This window comes from Quercus lobata, chromosome 2 (assembly GCF_001633185.2).
Source record: "Quercus lobata isolate SW786 chromosome 2, ValleyOak3.0 Primary Assembly, whole genome shotgun sequence".
Classification (NCBI taxonomy): domain Eukaryota; kingdom Viridiplantae; phylum Streptophyta; class Magnoliopsida; order Fagales; family Fagaceae; genus Quercus; species Quercus lobata.
Genome location: NC_044905.1, coordinates 70538967 through 70560688, shown reverse-complemented (window position 1 = coordinate 70560688; position 21722 = coordinate 70538967). Strand labels below are relative to the sequence as shown.

Below are 21722 nucleotides of genomic sequence, written 5' to 3'. Positions count from 1 at the left end.
CACATCATAAATATCCACTTAAGTTTTTTAATCTTTGTGTCGAGTGAGTTAATAAGTGCAAAATACTAAAAATATAATATTAATAAACTAAAAAAAAAAAAAAACCAATCACATATACTCAATAAAAATCGCAACACAACAAAGATCACCACATGTTCTATCTCATTAAAAATTAGAAAAAAAAATTATCATAAGTAGTATTAAATTTAGGTAAGAATTTTAATATGGAACTAATTAAGTTTACTTTAAAAAAAATTAATTTGACTAATTATTTATACTTTTATGTAATTAAATTTTGCGCCATGTGTCTAAATTTATGTGGGAATCACATCATAATTATTCACTTAAGTTTGAGCCATGTGTTCACTTAAAGTTTTTTAATCTTTGTGTCAAGTGAGTTAATAAGTGCAAAATACTAAGAATCTAATATTAATGAACTAAAAAATAAAAAAAAAAAAAAAAAACCAATAACATATACTCAATCAAAATCACCACACAACAAAGATCACTACACATTTTATCTTATTAAAGATTAGAAAACAAAATGATCATAAGTAGTATTAAATTTAAGTAAGAATTTTAAAATCTAACTAATTACGTCTACTTAAAAAAAATTTTGACTAATTATTTATATTTTTATGATAAAAATTGTGTTTAATTTTACATGTATCCCTACTTATGCATGTGTTACATGCTATTTAAAAAATAATAATAATAATTTGACAAATTTTTTATATTTTTATAATAAAAATTGTATTCAATTTTAAATGCACTCGTGCGTTTGCATGAGTTACATGCTAGTTTCACTTAATTACATCTAACCAACTAAATGCATGTGAGAACCAGTCAAAGGATAGGAGGGAGAAAAAGGCAAGAGATTAAAAAAATAATAATAAAATAAAACTCAATTGACACTTTATGATACTTCCAACAGTGATGTCTAAGGTTTAAATCTCTCCTCGTCTATTTGTAACTATCAAATTTATCTTTCAAAGGATGCAAAAAAAAAAAAAAAAAAAAAAAAAAAAAAAAATCTTTAAAAAAAACTTACAAAAAAATTGTATTGTGTTTAGGTGAAGTAATTCACATTTTCATAGACTTTTTGGCCACTACCATGATTACAGTCATTCCCTTTAGTTGGGGCATGGAAGGCGTCATGAGTATAATTACAAGAAAATTTATCAAGACTTAAGCCCACGTTTAGGAATGGTGGATTACTGAATAATGATGTGTAAATGTTACGCTCATGTCATGTCCTAAGGATCGCACCTTTCCAAGTTATGGTGACTTGTCCTTCCTATCTCATCCATTACTACTTTGGATGCGGCAATTTTTTTTTTGAGAAAGGATGAAAGAAGGTGGACAAGGCATTCCCCGTCAGTGTATTTGCATTGAATTGACATTAGTAGAATTAAGATGAATACATGTATAGTTTTGCATAATTATCTTTAAAAACAAACTCAAAACCATATCTTATAGGGATGGCAATAAAGTGGGTGGGATTGGATTAGGGATACTCTATTCCTACCCCATCTCCTCTTCGGAGAAGGAAACACATCATGGGGCTAGTCATGGGAGAGGTTGGGGGCAGGGCAAGTTGGAGGTATTTTAACCACCCTTAATAAAGTGGCTTCAACTTAAATAAGATGAAGACAAAAGAGAAAGCATAACGACGATCATGAGTGTTAAAAGAGAGAGAAAGAAAGTGTTTTAGTTCATAGTACTGGAAAATGTAAAAAAATCAATTATAATAGGATATTTATATAAAGAAATCAATTATATATATGCATTTGAGACAAGGTGAGGGTGGGGCAAACAAAACCCATCTTTGGCTCCATCACTTCTTTGGGGTGGGAAAAATCTTCACAAGACAAGACACATCAAGCGAGATGAGAAATCTTTATCATCTCGACTCTCTTATTAACCTCCCAACCTTCCTGGTGAGGTATAGACTCGTCAGTTGTAATGAACACATCCGGATGGAGTCTGATATTCGTCTGCAATGCCGTGGAAATAGCAATCTCTTATGATGGTCACCAGTGTAGACTTTAGGGATGGCAATTTTGCCCCGCCCCGCTTGACCCACCCCTCCCCACTTCGCCCCGTGCGGGTATTCCCCACCCCGTAAAAGTGGTGGGACGGGGATGGGGCGAGATTTTAGACCCGCACCACGGGGCGGGGCGGGGATGGGTTTACATTTTTTAGACCCATCCCGCCCCGCCCCGCCCTGCCTCGCATTAATAGGAGTTAAAAGGTAATTTTTTTATACCCTAAAACCCTACTATTTAAACAAAAATATCATCATTTTATTTTATTTAAGTGGAGATTCTTTTTGAAGAACTAGGCAATTTTTATTTTGTTATGTATTAGGAGTTTGGATTATTTTATTGTGTCATACTATGAGATTTTTGTTGTGATATTATCTTGTTAAATATTTAGATAATATTATTTAGTATTTGCTAAAAATTAGTTTGATTCAATAGAATAAATTTATTTATAATTTCAAGTATATTTTTATTATTGAAACATGTCATTTTATTTGAAAAAATGGTAATAGTTGTAGGGAAAATTAACAAGAAATAAAGTTTTATGGTGTAGGGCGGGGCTTCGCGGGGCCTTAAGGGGTGGGGACGGGGCAAGAAATTTTCCTCGTCATGTGGGGTAAGGCGGGGATGGGGCAAGAAAAATCTATGCGGGGCGGGGGCGAAGATCCCATCCTTCGGCCCCACCCTGCCCCATTGCCATCCCTAAGTGTAGTGCCTACCACAACACCTCCGATGCCAAATTTAGTATAAGAAGCATATGGTGAATAACGAAGGAGGTTGACTCCGTCCAAGGAGGTTGACTTTGTTAGTCCTGTTAACTGCCCCCAAGGTTATATGGTTGTTGTGACGTGTCATGACGACCATAGAAGATGAAAGGTTTTTATGAGCTGTCTATGACCCTTGGGGTTTCGCTCCGTATTAAATGCATAGTGGTGGCGCCACATGCATCGTGGTCACGTGGCACGTTCTGATCAGTGGAGTTAATGCTCCAATGACTCTTGGGTTTCTCGCTGAATTTTAGTTTTTTGAGCTTTGGTTTTTAAACTTCTCCTCTTCTCATTTTTTACTTTTCTTAAAACTTCCAATCATTGCTTTGAGTATTTTCTTTCCTAATTTCCCTTTGCAACTCTTCTTCAAGCTGGTGTGCGGTGTGGTGGTGCCTCCTTCATCTGCCTTTTGAGGTACTCTCCTTCTCTTTTTCTTGCTTCCTTTTTCTTTTTTATTATTGCAATACAATTTCTAATCTTTTTCTTTCTCTCCTTTCCTTTTCTTTTGGTGTTTGTCTTTGATTTCTTGGGGATTTAGCTTTTATTTCATCCCTTTGTGTTTTTTCTAGTTTTCCATGGTTAGTAGCTCTGAGATTAAGATAACTTGCCCCTCAATTTCTTTCCTTTTTGTGTGCTTAGGAGGGTCTTTAGGCGTTTTCCCGCACCTTGAGAGTTTTGTTTTTACGGGTAATAGTTTGAGCATTGCATTGGCCACTCTGTTGCCTTTGATTCGTCAATCAATTGATTAGTTCCAGAGTCTGGTGAGAGAATGGGAGAGAATGTCTAAGGTTAGGTCTAGTGAACTCGAGACTAGGTTATTGTCTAGCGGTGACCTAGTGGAGGGAGATACTGCCGTCTCTACCCCTCGAGAGGTTAGGGCTTTTCATACTTTCAAGGAGGAGTGTGGATTGGATGCTAACACTCTAGGTAGATTTAAGGATAGGTTCCAATTCCCGGAGCGAGTTAGGGTTCGTCTACCCAATGAAGAGGATCGGGCGTGTCACTTCTTCCTCGGGGAGGTGTGCTTTTATGAGTTTGCCTTTATCTGTGGGTTGAGGTTTCTTGTCCATCCCTTCCTTATGGAGCTATTGGACCACTTTGATATTGCTCCTGGGCAGCTTATGCCCAACTCATGGAGGATAGTGATCAGTTGTATGGGGATATGACTAGCCGCTACGGACGGAGGTATGCTCAAAGTAGATGAGCTTATTTACTTATATCGCTTGAAAGAGTCTAAAGAGCACAGGTACTATGAATTGGTGCCTTGGCAACGGAAGACCAGGATCATCAAGGGTTTACCTTTGTTTTTTAAATATTAGAAGTCTAGGTTTTTCTTTGTGTCTGGGGACGATTTTGAGACTCCCTCTAGAGGTGTTTGGGGTGATCTCCCGAGGTTACATCGTCGATGGGGAACCCTGACCTTAGGTGCGTCATTATTACTTCTCATCATTTAAGTTTTGTTGCGTTTACCACTACCACCACTGACTCCTTTACTTTTTGCTTTACGCAGTTAAGAGACGGCCCAAACTTAAGAGCAGGTATAAGAGGCGTGTGGAGAAAGCAATCGAATACGTGCAAACAATTGAGAACTGGGACGATCTTGTAGACCCAGGGACTCTTGCTTTCTACTTCCTCGGGCCGGAGCCTTCTGCCTTTGTCCTGCGTAATCTTGAAATTGAAGGGAAAAAGAGTAAGTATTAGATTCGTCAGTACTGATTTCCTTAGATATACTGGTTTTTCTTTTTCATAAGCGTTTTCTTCTTGCAGAAATGACGACCAAATTTAACAAAGATTTGTATGCGAAGATGAGATTAAAGAAGGACGAGCCGCTATCCAACCTTGGGAAAAGGGCAGTGCGTATCACAGGGAAGGGCTCCTCGGCTACTCCACTGGCCTCCGTCACTCTCATTGTCTCTGGTACTGAGATGGTGAGGACGGCCTCTCCAGCCACTTTGGTTGAAAAGATCCCTACTCCTACTTCTAAAAGGCCTCGGGTGACTGACAAAGGGAAGGAGAAAGCCAATTCCATTCTGTCTTGCGTTTGGGATGATGAGGGCCTGGCGGTGGAAAGGGCGCACGGGGCCGTGACTGCAGAGGACTTGAAGGCCATTTCCGGCGCGTCTTTCAATGAGGCTGCGACTCGTCACGTCCATAAATTAGTTTAGGTAACATGCTCGTGCAACTTTTAGTCTCCTTTTTATTTTATTTATTTATTTATTTATTTTCTTATCGTTGTACTGATGGATTCAATGTTCTTTTCAGGTGTTGAGGGAGAGCCTTCATATTACTTCTAAGTACCTTACCCAAGAGGCCAAGGTGGCTTCTCTAACATCCAGGATGGAGGCTTTGGAGTCGGAGAATTTCACAATGAAGAAGTCACTTATTGATTCTATGGACGAGGCCAACACTATGAAGGAAAAAATTAAGACCTTGAGTGACGACATCAGGGTTGAGCGTCAGCTGAACCTGGAAAAGGATGAACAGCTTCTAGGAGCTAAGGAAAGACTCAAGACCATTGCCGCTCGGTCCGTTGAGGCGTTTCAGCAGACTGACGAGTATAACACAGTGCTTTTCATTTGGTACTTCAAGGGTTTTGAGCCCTTGTGGAGGTATCTCATTAAGCTTCCTACTGGAGTTAACCTAGAGAACCTGGACCTTGAAGAGGTGGACAAGGAAATGGCAATTGACGAGGCTACCCAGTCTTCGGCTCCTGAGGGTGACACTCCCGAGAATGTTCCTGTTGATGACGCTCCTACTGGTGATGATGCTGCTGCTGATGCCTGAACTTATTACTTGAAAATATTTTTTTTTTCTTAATATGTTTTGAGAAAAATATCTTAACCCAGTGTTTATGGGTCTTTGGTCCAGATGTAAAGACAATGGCAATTGTTCGCTATTTTTGGGCTTCAATTAAACTAGCAATTGCATACTTACTTGTTTGCCATTTCTGTTCCTGTAGTTTCCTTTTTGTGTCAATGCTTTGTACTTAGCAAGAGAATTTTTAGTTGAGACCCTTCCCCTTCTTTGTCCACAGCTTTTAGTCGTGACCCTTCAAAAGATGCTCTCTCTTGAGCATGTTTGTTGTAAGGTTCTTGTCCCTTTTGAATCCGTTAATAACTTATATCCGTCAAGACGGAATCTTATTACTTAGCTCTTTTTTTTGGTGTGACTTAGGCTGTGTTTGTTTTGGCTTCAAATCACTTCCGAAAATGCTTTTCGATAAATGCAGATGTTTGGTTGCGCATGGAAAATAAATTTTTCGGAAATGCTTTTCAGTTGACCATGTGTTGGGGTGTAAAATCATTTCCGTTTTTATTTTACCTTCAAATCTCATTTTCCAGAAAACAGATAGAGAGAGCTGAGTGAGAGTGAGATCGCGCTCGCGCGTAGAGGGAGAGAGAGAGAGGAAGAAGAGAAAGCCCATCGCCGGCGACCCAGAGCCTTTGCGCCACGAACCAATCTTCGACTTCGCTGGCAAACCCAAAGCCCAGATCACGCCATGAACCCAGAGCCTTCGACCCAGAGCCTTCGACCCACGAGCCTTCGACTTCACCGGAAACCAACGAACCAATCTCTCTCTCTGTGTGATTTTGATTTCTGTGTGATTTTGATTTTTGTTGTTGTTGTGGTGGTGTGGGTGGTGGTGTTTTGGTGGTTTTCCTGTTGTGTGGTGGTTGGTTTTGTGTGGGTGGTGGTGGGAAATAGTATTTTCAGAATGTTACCAAACATATGAAAATATTTTCTAGAACAATTTTCATAATGCAACCAAACACTTGAAAATATTTTCCTTTCCCGAAAATAGCATTTTCGAAAAATATTTATTTTCCAGAAAATATTTTACGGGAACCAAACACAGCCTTACACCCATTTAAGGGATCTTGTCATATTTATGGATTCGTCAGTAACTTACATCCGTCAAGGTGGAATCTTGTTACTTAGCTAAAATTTTTGTGACTTACACCCATTTAAGAGATCTTGTCATGTTTGTGGTTTCTTCAATAACTTACATCCGTTAAGGCAGAATCTTATTACTTTGCCGAAATTTTTGTGACTTACACCCATTTAAAGGATCTTGTCATGTTTATGATTTCGTCAGTAACTTACATCTGTTAAGGTAGAATCTTGTTACTTAACCATGTTTTTTTTTGTGTAACTTACACCCATTTAAGGGATCTTGTCATATTTATGGATTCGTTAGTAACTTACATCCGTCAAGGCGGAATCTTGTTACTTAGCTAAAAATTTTGTGACTTACACCCATTTAAGGGATTTTGTCATGTTTGTGGCTTCTTCAATAACTTATATCCATCAAGGCAGAATTTTGTTACTTTGCTAAAATTTTTATGACTTACACCCATTTAAGGGATCTTGTCATATTTATGGCTTCGTCAGTAACTTACATCCGTCAAGGCAGACTCTTGTTACTTAGAGGCCTTTTTTTTTACTAGATTTGCTTGCACTAAAATATTGGCTGAATAGTCCCTTTTATTTCTTTCAAGAATGAACACAATTGTCTGTTACATCTATTGGTGGTATTTCTTCAAGTGCTCAATGTTCCATGGTCATGGAAGCCTCTGCCCGTCCATTGTTTCCAGGTGATAGTTGCCTTGTTAGGAATAATTGACGACCCGGTAGGGTTTTTCCCATGTGGGGCCAAATTTTCCTTGGGTAGGGTCTCTGGTTGTTGGGGTGACCTTGCGCAGGACGAGGTCTCCTATGTTGAGTCGTCTGAGGTTCACCCTTTTGTTATAATACTCAGCCATCTTCTGTTGGTACTTCATCATCTTGTCATAGGTTTTCTCTCTCACTTTGTCTAAGCAATCTAGGTTGACTCATAGCTGGTCGTCATTATCTTTTTCATGGAACATTTCTCGCCTGGAGCTGGTTATTCCCACCTCAACCGGGATTACTGCCTCAGTATCGTAGGTGAGTCGGAAGGGGGTTTCTCTTGTTGAGGTTTTTGCCGTGGTCCTGTAGGCCTACAAGACGCTGGGTAATTATTCCAGCCAGACACCTTTTGCATCGTCTAACTTGGCCTTGATTATCTTGAGTAGTATTCGATTCGTTACCTCTGTCTGTCCGTTTGCCTGTGGATGTCCCGGGGATGAGAACTGGTTCTTGATCCCTAGGCCTGAACAGAAATCCCTGAAACTTTGACTATCGAACTACCGCCCATTATCTGATATGATCATCCGTGGAACCCCGAACCTGCAAGTTATGTTTTTCCACACAAAGTTTTGGATCCTGGCTTCAACGATGGTTGCTAGCGCCTCTACTTCGACCTACTTTGTGAAATAATCAATGGTGACTAAAAGGAATTTCACTTGTCCTTTACCTTGAGACAGTGGGCCGACAATATTGATTCCCCATTGTGCAAGGGCTGGGGGAAGATATTATAGTCAGTCTTTTCGTTGAAAGGCGTTGGACATTCCCAAACCTTTGGCATTTATCATACCTCTTGACGACCTCCCTTGCATCTATCTGCATTGTGGGCTAGAAATAATCTGTTCTGACAATTTTACTTACCAGCGATCTGGGGCCTGCATGTTCTCCGCAAACTACTTCATTGATCTCTTCTAGAATATATTTGGCTTCTTCTTCGTTAACACACTTCAGGTAAGGCATGGAAAAGCCTCTCTTGTATAGTCTGTCGTTAAGAATCGTGAATCTGGCTGCTCTCCTCTTGATCTTTTTTGGCTTCCTTGACATCTTGAGAGAGGTGCCCATCCTAAAGAAAGGATATGATTGGTGTCATCTAGCTACCAGCGCTCTGGATTGCGAAAGTGGAGATCTCTTCGATGCTAGGGCGTTTCTGGACCTCCGTCATTAGGCCCATGCTCGCCGCTCCTTCTTCCGACGAGGCTAGCTTTGTAACTTCGTTTGCTACCATGTTTTGGCTTCTGGGATCTGTACAAATTCTACATTATCAAAGTTCTGAGTCAAATGTTTTGTTAGTTTGAGGTATCTTTGCATTCACTCCTCCTTTGCTTCGTATTCTTCCTTAATCTGCCCTATCACGAGCTTTGAATCACTTTGGACTAGCAAGTTCTTAGCTCTGAGTGCCTTACCAAGCTTTAATCCCGTCACTATTCCTTCATACTTAGCTTCGTTATTGGTAGCCTAGAATTTTAGTTGAACTTCATATTTGAGCACTTCTCCGTCAGAGGTGGTTATAACGACTCCTACTCTCCTTTGGGCTGACGAACCATCGATCTGTACTGTCCATCGCTCTGTTTCATTGGTAAAGTTATCCTTGTCCAAGAGGGTGAACTCGGCAATGAAGTCCGCTAAGGCTTGCGCCTTAATGGTTGTCCTGGGGTGATACTCAATATCGAACTGGCTAAGTTCAATCGCCCCTTGTACCATTCTCCTTGCTACTTCGGGCTTGTTCATGGACTTCTTGATGGGTTGATCCGTCATCACCAGGATGGGGTTCGCCTGAAAGTATGGTCGCAATTTACGCGAGGCCACTATTAATGCGAAGACAATTTTTTCAATCCTTTGGTACTTAGCTTCTGCACCTTGGAAAACTTGACTGACATAGTAAACTGGGAGCTACTTTCTTTCCTTTTCTCGAATGAGAGCTGCATTTACGGTCGTGGTTGAGACTGCCAAATACAAATATAAATTTTCCCCTTCCTTGGATAGACTTAAGAAGGGTGGATTACTCAAGTATCGTTTAAGTTCCTGAAAGGCTGCTTCACATTCATCAGTCCAGGCAAAGGCCTGCTTCAAGGTCTTGAAGAAGGGCAGGCATATGTCCGTTGCTTTAAAGACGAACCTGTTAAGAGCTGCAATTCTTCCTGTGAGCTTCTGGACCTCTTTGACGATCTTGGGCGATGTTATGTTGAGTATGGTCTATACCTTCTCCAAATTTGTTTCTATCCCCCTTTGAGACACCATAAATCCCAAGAATTTCCCCGAGGATATGCCAAAGGCACATTTGCTGGGATTCAACTTCATCTGGTATTGTCTGAGGGTGGTAAACGTCTCCTTTAGGTCGTTTAGGTGGGCAAGTTCTTCTTTACTCTTGACAAGCATATCATCCATATACACCTCCATATTCTTGCCAATTTGCTTGCTGAACATCTTGTTCACTAACTTTTGGTAGGTTGCTATTGCATTCTTTAGCCCAGAGGGCATCACCTTGTAGCAATAGAGCCCATGATTCGTGATGAAAGCAGTTTTCTCCTGATCTTCTTCGGCCATTCTTATCTGGTTGTATCTTGAGAAAACGTTTATAAATGTCAGTAACTTATGCCCTGCTGTAGAATCCACTAACTAGTCTATTCTTGGTAAAGGGAAACTGTCTTTAGGGCAGGCTTTGTTCAGGTCTGTGAAGTTCAGGTCTGTGAAGTCCATGCACATTCTCTATTTTCCATTTGCTTTCTTCATTAGGACGACATTCGCGAGCCAATCAGGATAGTAGACCTCTCGGATAAAGCCCGCTAATAATAGTTTGTTAACCTCGTCTGTAATCGCTTGGTTCCGTTTTGGGGCAAAGACCCGTCGTCTTTGCTGTACGGGCTTTCTCTTTGGGTCTACGTTCAGCTTATGCTGAATAACTTTTGGAGATATGCTTGGCATGTCTTCGTGAGTCCAGGCGAAGATGTCTAGGTTTTCTTTAAGGAACTGGATGAGCCGTGTTTTCATCTCGGGACTTAGCATCGTCCCTATTCTTGTCGTCTTTGTTGCCTCTCCTTCAATCAGTTCCACTGTCTCTAAGGTCTCCACTTTATCCTCTTCTTTTTCCTCGATCATCCATGTATGGTTCTCCTTTGCGGCCAACACGACCTGGTAGCATTCCCTGGCCAGGACCTAATCTCCTTTTACCTCATTGACACCGTTCTCAATTGAGAATTTTACCTTTAAGCAATAGGTGGACGTGGTTGACTTCCACCGGTTGAGCATGGGTCTCCCAATGATCACATTGTAATATGAGAGGCAATTTACCACTAAGAAGTCTAATTGTTGTGTCAACTGCTTTGGGTAGGTCCCCACTGTCACTGTCAAAGTTGCTATACCCTTGGGATATACTCTATCCCCACTGAAACTGACGAGGGGGGAATCAAATGAGTGTAGTCTCTCTGGATCTAGCTTTAGCTGCTGGAAAGCAGGAAGGTAGATGATGTCTGCGGAGCTCCCATTGTCCACGAGGATTCTCTTCGTATTGAATCCCTCTATTGTGAGCATTATGACTAGTGGGTCGTTATGAGGCTGCTTCACTTTTCTAGCATCTTCTTCACTGAATGACATGTCCTTGTTCGCACGTATCTGTTTAAACGAAGGTGTCGTGTGCACGCTGTTCACCTGCCTCTAATATGCTTTCTTGAGAGACTTGAATGACCCGCTCGTGGATGGCCCACTTGTGATCGTTCTTATTTCCTTGATCATGGTTTGTGGTCGTTGAGACATGTGATCCTCATCTTTGGGCGAGAACCCGCGCTGGTTTTTATCATCGTCTTTAAACCCGCTGGATTCTCCCTTCTTCACATACTTCTGTAATTTTCCTTTCCGTATCAATTCTTCTATTTGCTTCTTCAAGTCCCGGCAATCTTTTGTATAGTGACCATGGTCCTTGTGGAACCGGCAGTACTTCTTCTTGTCTCGGACGTTGGGGGACGAATGTAATGACTTTGGCCATTTGAAGTAATGCTCATCTTTAATCTACGCCAAAATTTTGTCAACAGGCATAACTAAAGGAGTAAATTTTACCGTTTGAGGAGTTTTTTCATCTCTCCGTTTACTCCCTTCGCTGGTCTGGCGATCTAGACGCTCCCTTTTTTGTCCTCTACGATCGTCCTCCTTCTTTCCCTTGTCTGTTGGTTTCTCTACGTCTCTTATGGCGGCTAGTGCTTCTTCAGCATTCATGTACTTCTGTACCTTCAAGAGCATCTCTGCCATCATCTTAGGAGGATTCTTCACGAGTGACATCACGAACTCTCTAGACTTTAGCCTTGCCTTAAAGGTCATCAACTGCACTTTGTCGTCAGTTTCGTCTATCTCCAAGGTCTCTCTCGTGAATCGTTTCACGTACGACCTAAGGGTTTCTTTCTCCCCTTGTCTAATAGTAAGCAAGTGGTCTGCTGGCTTCTTGGGGCGTTGTCTCCCGACGAAGTGGCACAAAAAGGTGTTGCTCAACTGCTCGAAGTTATCGATGGTCGAAGTTGGCAACTTCGTGAACCACTCCTTTGTAGCTCCAGAGTGGTAGGGAAGGAACGACACAATATTTCATTAGGAGGCTGTTGAAGGCCTAGTGTCGTCTTGAAAATGTTGAGGTGGTCTTGGGGATCCTTAAGTTCATCAAACGGTTCAAGCTGGGGCAATCGAAATTTTGACGGCACTGGGCACTCTAGGACGGCAGTAGTGAAGGGAGAATATGTGGCCTTGACTATTCTATCTAGGCTCTGGTTTGTCTTCTCCTTAATGGCGTTCCTCAGCTCGTCCATCTCCTTCCTCATCTTTCGGAGAAGATCTGAGTTCTGATCATCTGGAGTAACAGGCCCTTGACGGTCACTTCTTCTACGGCTATCTCCCTCATCCTCCTGATTGGCTCTGGATCGATTCTCCTCCTGTTGAAGCCGCAACCTCATTTCCTGATTTTGCCTAGTGAGATCTTCAACGGTGGCCGCTAGAGCCTGGACTTGCTAAACCAACGTGGTTGTGTCCTAATTAGACTCCATTTGGATATATAGAATTTGATACTACGTTTTCGGATCGGAGCACGAAAATGTCACATTCCCACAAACGGCACCAAACTGATAAGGTATAGACTCGTCAGTCGTAACGAACACGTCCGAATGGAGTCCGATATTCGTCTGCGATGCCGTGGAAATAGCAATCTCTCACGATGGTCACTAGTGTGGTGCCCTGCCACAACACCTTCGATGCCAAAGTTAGTATAAGAAGTTTATAGTGAATAATGAAGTATAAAAATAACCAGGGATTCGGTTTATGTGTCAATGTACCTTCCGTTGGAGGGGTGAGGACTATATATATTCATTCTCTTAGCTCCTAGCCCTTGTGGCTGTTATGGTGGTTTTAATGCTCTTTTGAGTAACGCCTTTTCCCCAGTAATGTGGATTTTAATGGTCTTCCAACAGTCTGTCCAACTGACTTTTTGATTGTCTGCCTTATTTATTGACTGTATTGAATGACTTCTTTACCTTCGTCAGAGGTGTAGTTGTTTCATTTGTCAAGGTTACTTCGTCAATATCAATGACACCGTCCAAGGAGGTTGACTTCGTCAGTCTCGTCACTTCCAATAAGTATGCCCATTCCTCTCTCTTATTCCCCTAATTCTCCTACCCTCTGAATTAATTTGGAGAGGGAAGGGGCAGGTATTAGACAGTTGTATCCATGAATAACATTTATAACATTGGTTTTGAGAGGAACTATCAACTCTGTTAGTTGATGACTTTGCCTTCGCGTCAATGTCAACAAATTAAAAATGTATAGAATTAAACTGTTTACGAGCAATCCCTTAAAAAATTTGTTTAGAAAGGAACGTTTAGAATCCCACTTGTTTGGCTACTTATTGTTTAATACTATATCACACCTAATTTAAATCATTGCATGAGCATTGTCGTCATCGGTAGACTTATTCATTTGAGAATTTTAAATGTGAAAATGATAAAATTTTGTGAGTTTAAACTTTCAAGAATTTAAATATGAAAATTATAACTATTTTTGTTATAAAGTTTATTCTATCTAGTTAATTTTAAAACATTAAAAAAATGAAAAGTTGGATTCAGATATCACATTACTAATTTTCACATATGCAAGAAATACTAGAATATATATGTTTCCTACCTAAAGATAAGAGTTATGACCTTATAATTCTTGCGTTTCATGTGAATTGTGATGTTCTTAGGAATTGTAATTTTTTAAAATTTTCTCAAACGAAAATCTAAATTTTCATGTATTCTATGGAATTTTCTTATACCAAAGTCTTCCATACCGAACACACAGAATTTTATATTATCATAGTTTTTTCCCCCATAATTATATAACTAACATATATTGATTGATGCAAATAAAAGTAGCATCAATAATGTGATAAAATGATAATAGAGTAAAATTAGGTACAAATTCTTTAGATGCAATACATATGATTCTCCAATTAAATCCGAACACATGGCTGCTTTGAATTTAATTGTTATGAAAAAAGTAAATCTATTTTGTTTTGTTGATGAATGAAACCATGTGTTCTTTTTTGATAAACAATGAAACTAAGCACATAACTATTTTCAATTTAATTGTTATGAAAAAACAAATAACTCTATTTTGTTTTGTTGGTGAATGAAACCATGTGTTCTTTTTTTATAAACAATGAAACCAAGCACATAACTATTTTGAATTTAATTGTCTTTTAAAAAGATAAATAACTTAATTTCTGTTTTATTGGTAAATGAAACTATATGGTTTTTTTTTACCATGTGTTTGAATTTTATTGGAATTCTTGAAATTTAAACATATCATTGATAACATAGATACTAATTGATTTTTGATCTCTTTGAAATTTTGCAAGCATAAATGATATGATAAAAACATGCAATCCAACAATTATATTTTCAAAATTTACATCAAATAAAAAGATATATAAGGAATTTGAAGAGAAAAACATTTTCTTTCTTTTTTTTTAATATTGTTGGGAATCTTGGGATACACCAAAATTTTCATATTCATTTTTGCAACTACTTGGTTTTTTATTTATTTTTTAAAGTACATGCTAAGTTAAGATTGATACTTACATTACTTTTAGGACAAAATCAGACTTCAAATTTGATTGTAGCTTAAAACTACAACTTCACTCAATATCTTTTTATTAGATGTGAATTTTGACAAATTCACTGTTGGATAACATCTTCTTCTTATATACTTCATGCCTGCAAAATTTCCAAAAAATCAAAGATCAATAACTATTACTATGTCATCAATCAAATGTTTAAATTTCAAGTTTTTGTAATCTAAAATTATATATAAAAAATAAATGTACGAATCAAATAGTAAATAATATCCGATTGACACAAAATTTGACATGTATATTAAAGAATGTATAGAATATATAATCCAACAGATAGACTTTCAAAATATATAATTATATTAATTTTTTTAGTGGGAATTGTAACCATTAGTTACAACAAAGTTTGTAATCAAATTTTGTCTTTATTACCCGTTTGAATCGAGGGAGAGTAAAAAAATATTAGAGTAAAGTTGACAGGATATTAAACTTTATTCCAAATTGGCGCCAAGTTATATCCATGAATAACTTACCATGTAGTTTATTTTATTTTATATAAAATTAGAATCACTTACTACTTGTAAAGATGATTATGAAAATGTTGGTATCCCAACAATAGTAAGAAAAAAAATGATAATAATAATAAAGAATGAGAGGTATCGTATTCGTATTGATGTAGCTTGGAGGATTGAAAAAAAGAAAGGGTCCATTTGGGACAGCGAGCGAAGTAGCGAAACGATGACCGATCTCCTTTCTCCTTCCCTTCTTCTTATGATAAAAACATCGCATACGCATCCTCTCTCTCTCTCTCTCTGTTTGAATAACGAGACCCCCAAAATAGAAATTAAAAAAGAAAAGCGGCAAGTCCCACAACCACCCCCCACACAGGTCCAACTCACATTCACCGCCCAATCAAACCTCGCCACGTCACACACCCAATGCTGTAAAGGCTTCCCCTCCCTCACGCACACAACTCTCACAGTCATCTCTCTCTCTCTCTCACAGTCTCTTTTTGCTTTTGCCAAACCAATACCAAACCCTCTCTCTCTCTCTCTCTGAGCTCAGAACTTAATCGATGAGCTCGCCGGAATCTGACGTGTCCATCCCTCCCGATTCCCAAACCCTAAAAACCATAACCGAGCAACTAGATTAAGCTCTTTTTACCCTCCTTTCAATAAATATAGAGGATCCTTTTATCCTTTTATCTCTAAATTAAGCTCAGAAAGAGACTCAACAGTCACACACTATGTACGTGGTTCCGCCACCTCAGCGATCGGATCCCGGGTCCGGATCCAACGATTTACGGGTCTACCAAGCCTGGAAAGGCAGCAATGTATATCCACTTTTCTTTTTCCCCTTTTTTTTTCTCTTTCTCTCTTTTCTTTCACTTTCTATTTTTCTCGTCTTTATTTCTAATTTTTCGTACAATATTGCTTTGCCTTTTAATAGATTAGAATCTGAACAGAGAATAATGCTCCGAGAATGTTTTACTAGGAACGTATATATTTAGTTTATTTTTGGATTAAACAAATTCGCTAACTTTTTATTATCTCTTTTTTTTTTTTTGGGTGCCTAATTAAAGACAGTGAGAGTAATTTGGTACCCTCTTATTTAGCAAAAAACGATGATGTTTTCTACTGACCATTTCAATTGCTTTCTTTCAATTAATTTCGATTAGCTAGCCCATTCATTTCAGTTTTGTTTGTTGAGTGCCTTTATTATATATATTTTTTAGTTACATATAGAGTTAGGGATGTAAAAGAATCGGAGTATTATAAGTAGTTCAAGATTGTTCATTTAATTTTATTTCGAGCATGAGCCAAGTTAGATTACAAGCTCGGTTCATTTTCTTGTTGAACAAGCTCAACCTTGTTCACAGGCTACTTGATTAGCTTATTCTTTGAGAAATTGTACTAGTTGAGTTAATTAAGATAGAATGCTTTTCGTTTATGAACTTGTAAAAATTAGATTTTCCAACATTGTATTGTTAACAATTATACATAGTTTTTACTACAAAATGGACTATTTATACTATCATAAATTATTTACAAACTTACACAGTCATTCATAAAAACATTTACAAACTTATGCAATCCAATCCCAAGTCTATATAAGTACGTTTTTCTACATGTATGCATATAAAACATATATAATTTATACTTAAATCAAACCTCACACTCATGAGCTTGCTTGTGAACACAATATTATGTTTGAGTTTGGCTTATTTAAAAGTAGATCCTAAATTTAGGCTTGAGCTTGGCTCATTTGCTAAATAGACAAACATAAACAATTTTTTTTCTCAAGTTGAGTCCAAGTTGTTCATAAACAGTTAATAAAGCCTTTGCTTCTTATTGTGTTTGAGGTTTGTAATTTCTTTTTGAAGATCATATGAAGAATAGTTCTATGGTTCTGCTAAGGTGTTAATTGTTGTCATTGCTCTTTTGCAGATATTTTTTCTTCAGGGAAGGTTCATATTTGGACCAGATGTAAGATCACTGGGATTGACCATATTTCTTATCGTTGCTCCTGTTGCAGTTTTCTGTGTCTTTGTTGCCAGAAAACTGATGGATGTCTATTCTAATCACTGGGGAGTATCAATAATGGTTGTTTCTGTTGTGTTCACTATTTATGTGAGTTCTCTTTTACTGCACACATATAGTATTTATTACTTTATTTTGCATTTTTTATTGTTTTCCAATGTTGTTGATGTTATGACATTTAATAAGGACCAGTTTGCTTTGGCATTCTTTGTACTGAAGAAAGATAAATTTCAAGTTTGTTTATAATCTCCTTTTGGAATTAAGATATCAGTTAATGTAGCTACAGCATGTGGTGTAGCAGCCTTTAGTAGTCAGGATACATGAAAGGTCTAAAACCGCCATGATTTTTACAAGATACAAAATGGATTAAATCATTATAATCTCCAACTTTTTCCAGGAAGCTTTCATAGAAATGTGTTTCATCATTGCATGTTGAACAGCAGAGTTTTGTGGTCTTTTTCTCATGCAGAAATCTTGAATGAGATAGAATACAGAGTTTAGTTGATTATAATTTCTGCGAGCCCCTCCATTGTTCAAGGACAAGCCTTCTTGGTGTCTATGGAGTTCAGCTGCAGTGTTAATAGTTGGTACATTGCCCTATATGGCAGGAAAAACCTACCAACCAAGAACCGTTTGCATCTTTAAGGCCTCACATCTGGCCCAAGAGAGAGAGAGAGAGAGAGAGAGAGAGAGAGAGAGAGGGAAGGGGGGAGGGGTGATTATATGGTTTGACTTATTTTGCCTTATCAAATGATGCTCCAATAGCCATCAATTTCTTTTTTTTATTGTTTGGATTACCTATACACAAAATCATTGCAAAAACTTTATGATGGATGTATTTTGAAATCAAAACTATTTGGCATGCTGACTTACCTGAAAAAGAATATGCAGAGCAACTGTTGAGTCAAACTATGTAGATCCTAGGTGAGAGAAAAATATGCTACCTCTAGTTATGGAGGCTTGAGAAAAGCTTGTTTAGTGATGCAGGAGAGTTATCGGAATTCATGTTTCAGAATCTTTGCAAGTAGTAGAACCCCTTGTGTTTCTGCATTTGATATTTTTTCTTTAGTGCATGAGCTTCACGGCCACTGATGTACTTGTTTGTGTGTGTGTGGATAATGACAAGTAGTAAACTTATAGTGATATAGATACATAACATACTAGGAGGAATCAATTACAGAAATAGGTTGACAGATACAAAGACAAATAAATGTACCAGGAGCCACTGATTGGCCAAATTTTCTAGACTGAAAATGGCCAGAGACAGGGTTATGTGGTCGCAAAAGCGGAAGTGCCTAAATGTTTCATTCATCTTTTGGTTAGGTCTTGCATGGGCTAGTTTTTTCTGTCTAACAAGCTTGGACAATATTTTCAATATGCAATTGCAATTTTTGAAGCTGATGCGGGAAGTGCAAAGAAACTTTAATTTCGTTTGGTTTTATTTAATTTTGGAGTCAGTTGCAATTTTTATAGGTGCTGACTCCTTGTATTCTTTCACTTGGTGCTGACTCCAAGAAAGCCTATGTGTTGTCTCCTAGGTTCCTTCAATCTTTATTTTCTGTTTTAAAATTTTTGTTGTTGCATTTTTTTTTGGCTTGTTCTGTGTCAGAAGTAGTCAAAATGACCTTCTGTTAATGAAATCTAAGTGGTTTAACATTTTTACTTTATTTTATTTTTACAGATTTTAGTTCTTCTTCTGCTAACCTCTGGAAGAGATCCTGGTATAATTCCACGCAATGCACACCCTCCCGAACCAGAAGGCTTTGATGGGAATGTAGAAGTTGGGGCTAGTCAAACTCCACAGTTACGTTTGCCTCGCATCAAGGAAGTAGAGGTCAATGGGATCATTATAAAGATTAAATACTGTGATACTTGCATGCTTTACAGACCTGCTCGCTGCTCACATTGTTCAATTTGCAATAACTGTGTGGAGCGATTTGACCACCACTGCCCCTGGGTTGGGCAGTGTATTGGGCGGGTAAGTCACAACCTTTGATTGGAGCTTTTTTTTTTTTTTTTTGGTGCATGTTTGCCAGTACCAAAACCTGTTTTATGTTTACTATGTCATATCGTTTTCTTTTCCTTTTTATTTTATACGTTTTTTTTTTTTTTTTTTTTGGGGAGGGGGGGTGTGGGTGGTGGGCGTTGGTTGAGGTTCTGCAAGCTGCATCATTGTTCATGGGTAGACTGTTTCATTAGTTTAAGAGAAACATGAGCTTTTCTATAAGGGAAAATATTAGATGGACTCAAATCTAATGATCTTGAGCACACCTCTAAACTTTTTTGCTTAGCCTAAAGACTTTCTGGAGAAAACACTGGAATTTAAATCATTTTAGAGACCACCTCCATGGGGTAGCTTGGAAGGGCTGGAGGCTGGAGCTCATGATTATCAGCCTGACTGAAGATAAGCATGACTGAAAATTGATCAAATGAGTTTAGTTCAAATTTGAATTAAAATTGTTATATTGAATGACTCATATTTCTGGTTATGAGTTGAATTGATGATGCTCAAAGCTTTGGGTGTAAATAGTATATCTGAAAAATCTAAATTCTGGTTGCAGCGAAACTATCGATTCTTTTTCATGTTTGTCTTCTCGACGACCCTTCTTTGTATATATGTCTTTGCATTCTGCTGGGTCTACATCAGAAGGATCATGGAAGGAGAGCAGACATCAATTTGGAAAGCAATGATCAAAACACCAGCCTCCATTGTGCTAATAGTTTACACTTTCATATCTATGTGGTTCGTTGGTGGCCTTACTGCCTTCCATTTATATCTCATCAGTACAAATCAGGTATGATATCCATCTTCTTCATGTCCCAACCCTATAGTGTGGAATTCTATGCATCTGCCCTAAATTAATTCCCCTGTTAGTAACGGACAAGTTTTCATATCTGCTTTTGCAGACAACATATGAAAATTTCAGATATCGATATGATCGACGAGCTAATCCCTTTAACAAAGGAGTGGTGGACAACTTCAAGGAAATATTTTGCACCAGCATTCCCATGTCCAAGAACAATTTCAGGGCAAAGGTGCCAAGGGAAGCTGGGTTACCTGCAAGGCCAGCGGGTGGGGGTTTTATGAGTCCAAATATGGGGAAAGCTGTGGAGGACATAGAAATGGGCAGGAAAACAGTATGGGAAGACATGGCTGCTGGGGCAGATAATTGTGAAGCGCAACTTAACAGTAATGATCGCATGAATATAAAGGATGGTGAATTAGGTGAAATTGCTCCAGATATAAGGACTACAGTAGATGCCCCAGGGGAGCGTGCCGGAATACATCCCAGGAGATCCAGTTGGGGAAGGAAAAGTGGTAGCTGGGAAATGTCACCCGAAGTACTTGCTTTGGCAGCAAGAGTGGGGGAGCCAAACCGTGTTGGTGGGAGTAGCAGCAGCACCTTGACAACCGAGAACCGAAATTCATAGCCAATGTATGATGGATTACTGGACTTAGGAAATGAGATGGGATTTGATTTGGTTGGTGTAGAGTGGATTCATTGAAGTTTCACGATTCGTCACTCAACTTCCACTTAATATTATTTGCAATGGGGAGGGTGGGGGGAACTTTTGCTGGGTTGTAAGTGTTGATTTGGCTGTTGTGGTGTGTTGTTATAAGAGTGAGCTTTTCTTGAGTCATGGTTTTGGTACCACATTTGTGGAATTATTTAGCGTCTAGTTGTATTGCAATTGTGGAATTAGTGTCAATTATCTGGCTAACTCCCATCTCTTTCTAGTGGGGCAATAATTTTCATTGCTATACTTTGATTTGTAAAATTAGGCTGGGCTGCACTTGATAGGGTTTGGACAGTTAGTGGTTAGGGCAGGCGTAGCTTATTATTAAGCTCTTTGCCTGACCTGGGCATGATAATGGGATTGAGAACTGGTTTAAACTTGACTAAGTCAATTTTGAAACAAAAATTTGTCAACTTCTATAAGTGAATTGAGCTTATTTGTTTAATTGTTCACCCAACCCAACCCAACCACCACTAGTACCAACAGAGCTTGTTAAAAAAGCGACTCTTGGTCAATTTTGGGGGTTGGGGGAGAAAGAAGAAAAAGCTAAAGAAATCTTATATGATTATATCAATTAATGTAATCTTTAAATTAAGCCAAAAAAGTCAACAATCTCTACTACTAATGCGTTAAACTGTTGTGCGGTTTTTAATTTGAAGTTTTGGTTAAAAAAAAAATATCGTCAACAACTTGGGTGGGGGTGGAGGACCAAGGAACCAAAAAAAAGAGTTTGGATCACAACACCTTAACCCATTTACATAAACCGTGAGAGGCATTATTTGCCCCTGATCACAATCCAAAAGAGCAATATACAAATTCTAATAGCTGAAAACAAAACATCCTCTAGTGAAGGCTTAACTTTTACATGGAATGGTATTTTGTTTATTTTATAATGTGATAATTGGAGGGGATTTGAATCCAATGTCTCTATTGTAAATATCATGAGGACCTGAGGTGTTAACTAGTTAAGTCACAAGACTTCTGGTCCGTTTGGGTCCAATTAGGTCCATCTGTTCCAATTTGGTTCCCTTTGGTCTACTTGGTTCACTTTGGTCCATTTTGGCCCATTAAGTCTAGTTTGATCCATTTTGGTCCACTTCAGTGTACT

General features: G+C 38.6%; 1 protein-coding gene across 1 annotated transcript; it reads left to right on the top strand.

Moving 5' to 3' along the window:
* The first annotated feature begins 15354 nt into the window (after nt 1–15354).
* LOC115976396 (probable protein S-acyltransferase 7) lies at nt 15355–20858 on the top strand. Its single transcript, XM_031097648.1, has 5 exons — nt 15355–15888; nt 17003–17185; nt 18777–19073; nt 19657–19890; nt 20003–20858. The coding sequence occupies exons 1-5, from the start codon at nt 15802–15804 to the stop codon at nt 20525–20527; spliced, it is 1326 nt and encodes a 441-aa protein (XP_030953508.1). The 5' UTR covers nt 15355–15801; the 3' UTR covers nt 20528–20858.
* Nucleotides 20859–21722: the final 864 nt, after the last annotated feature.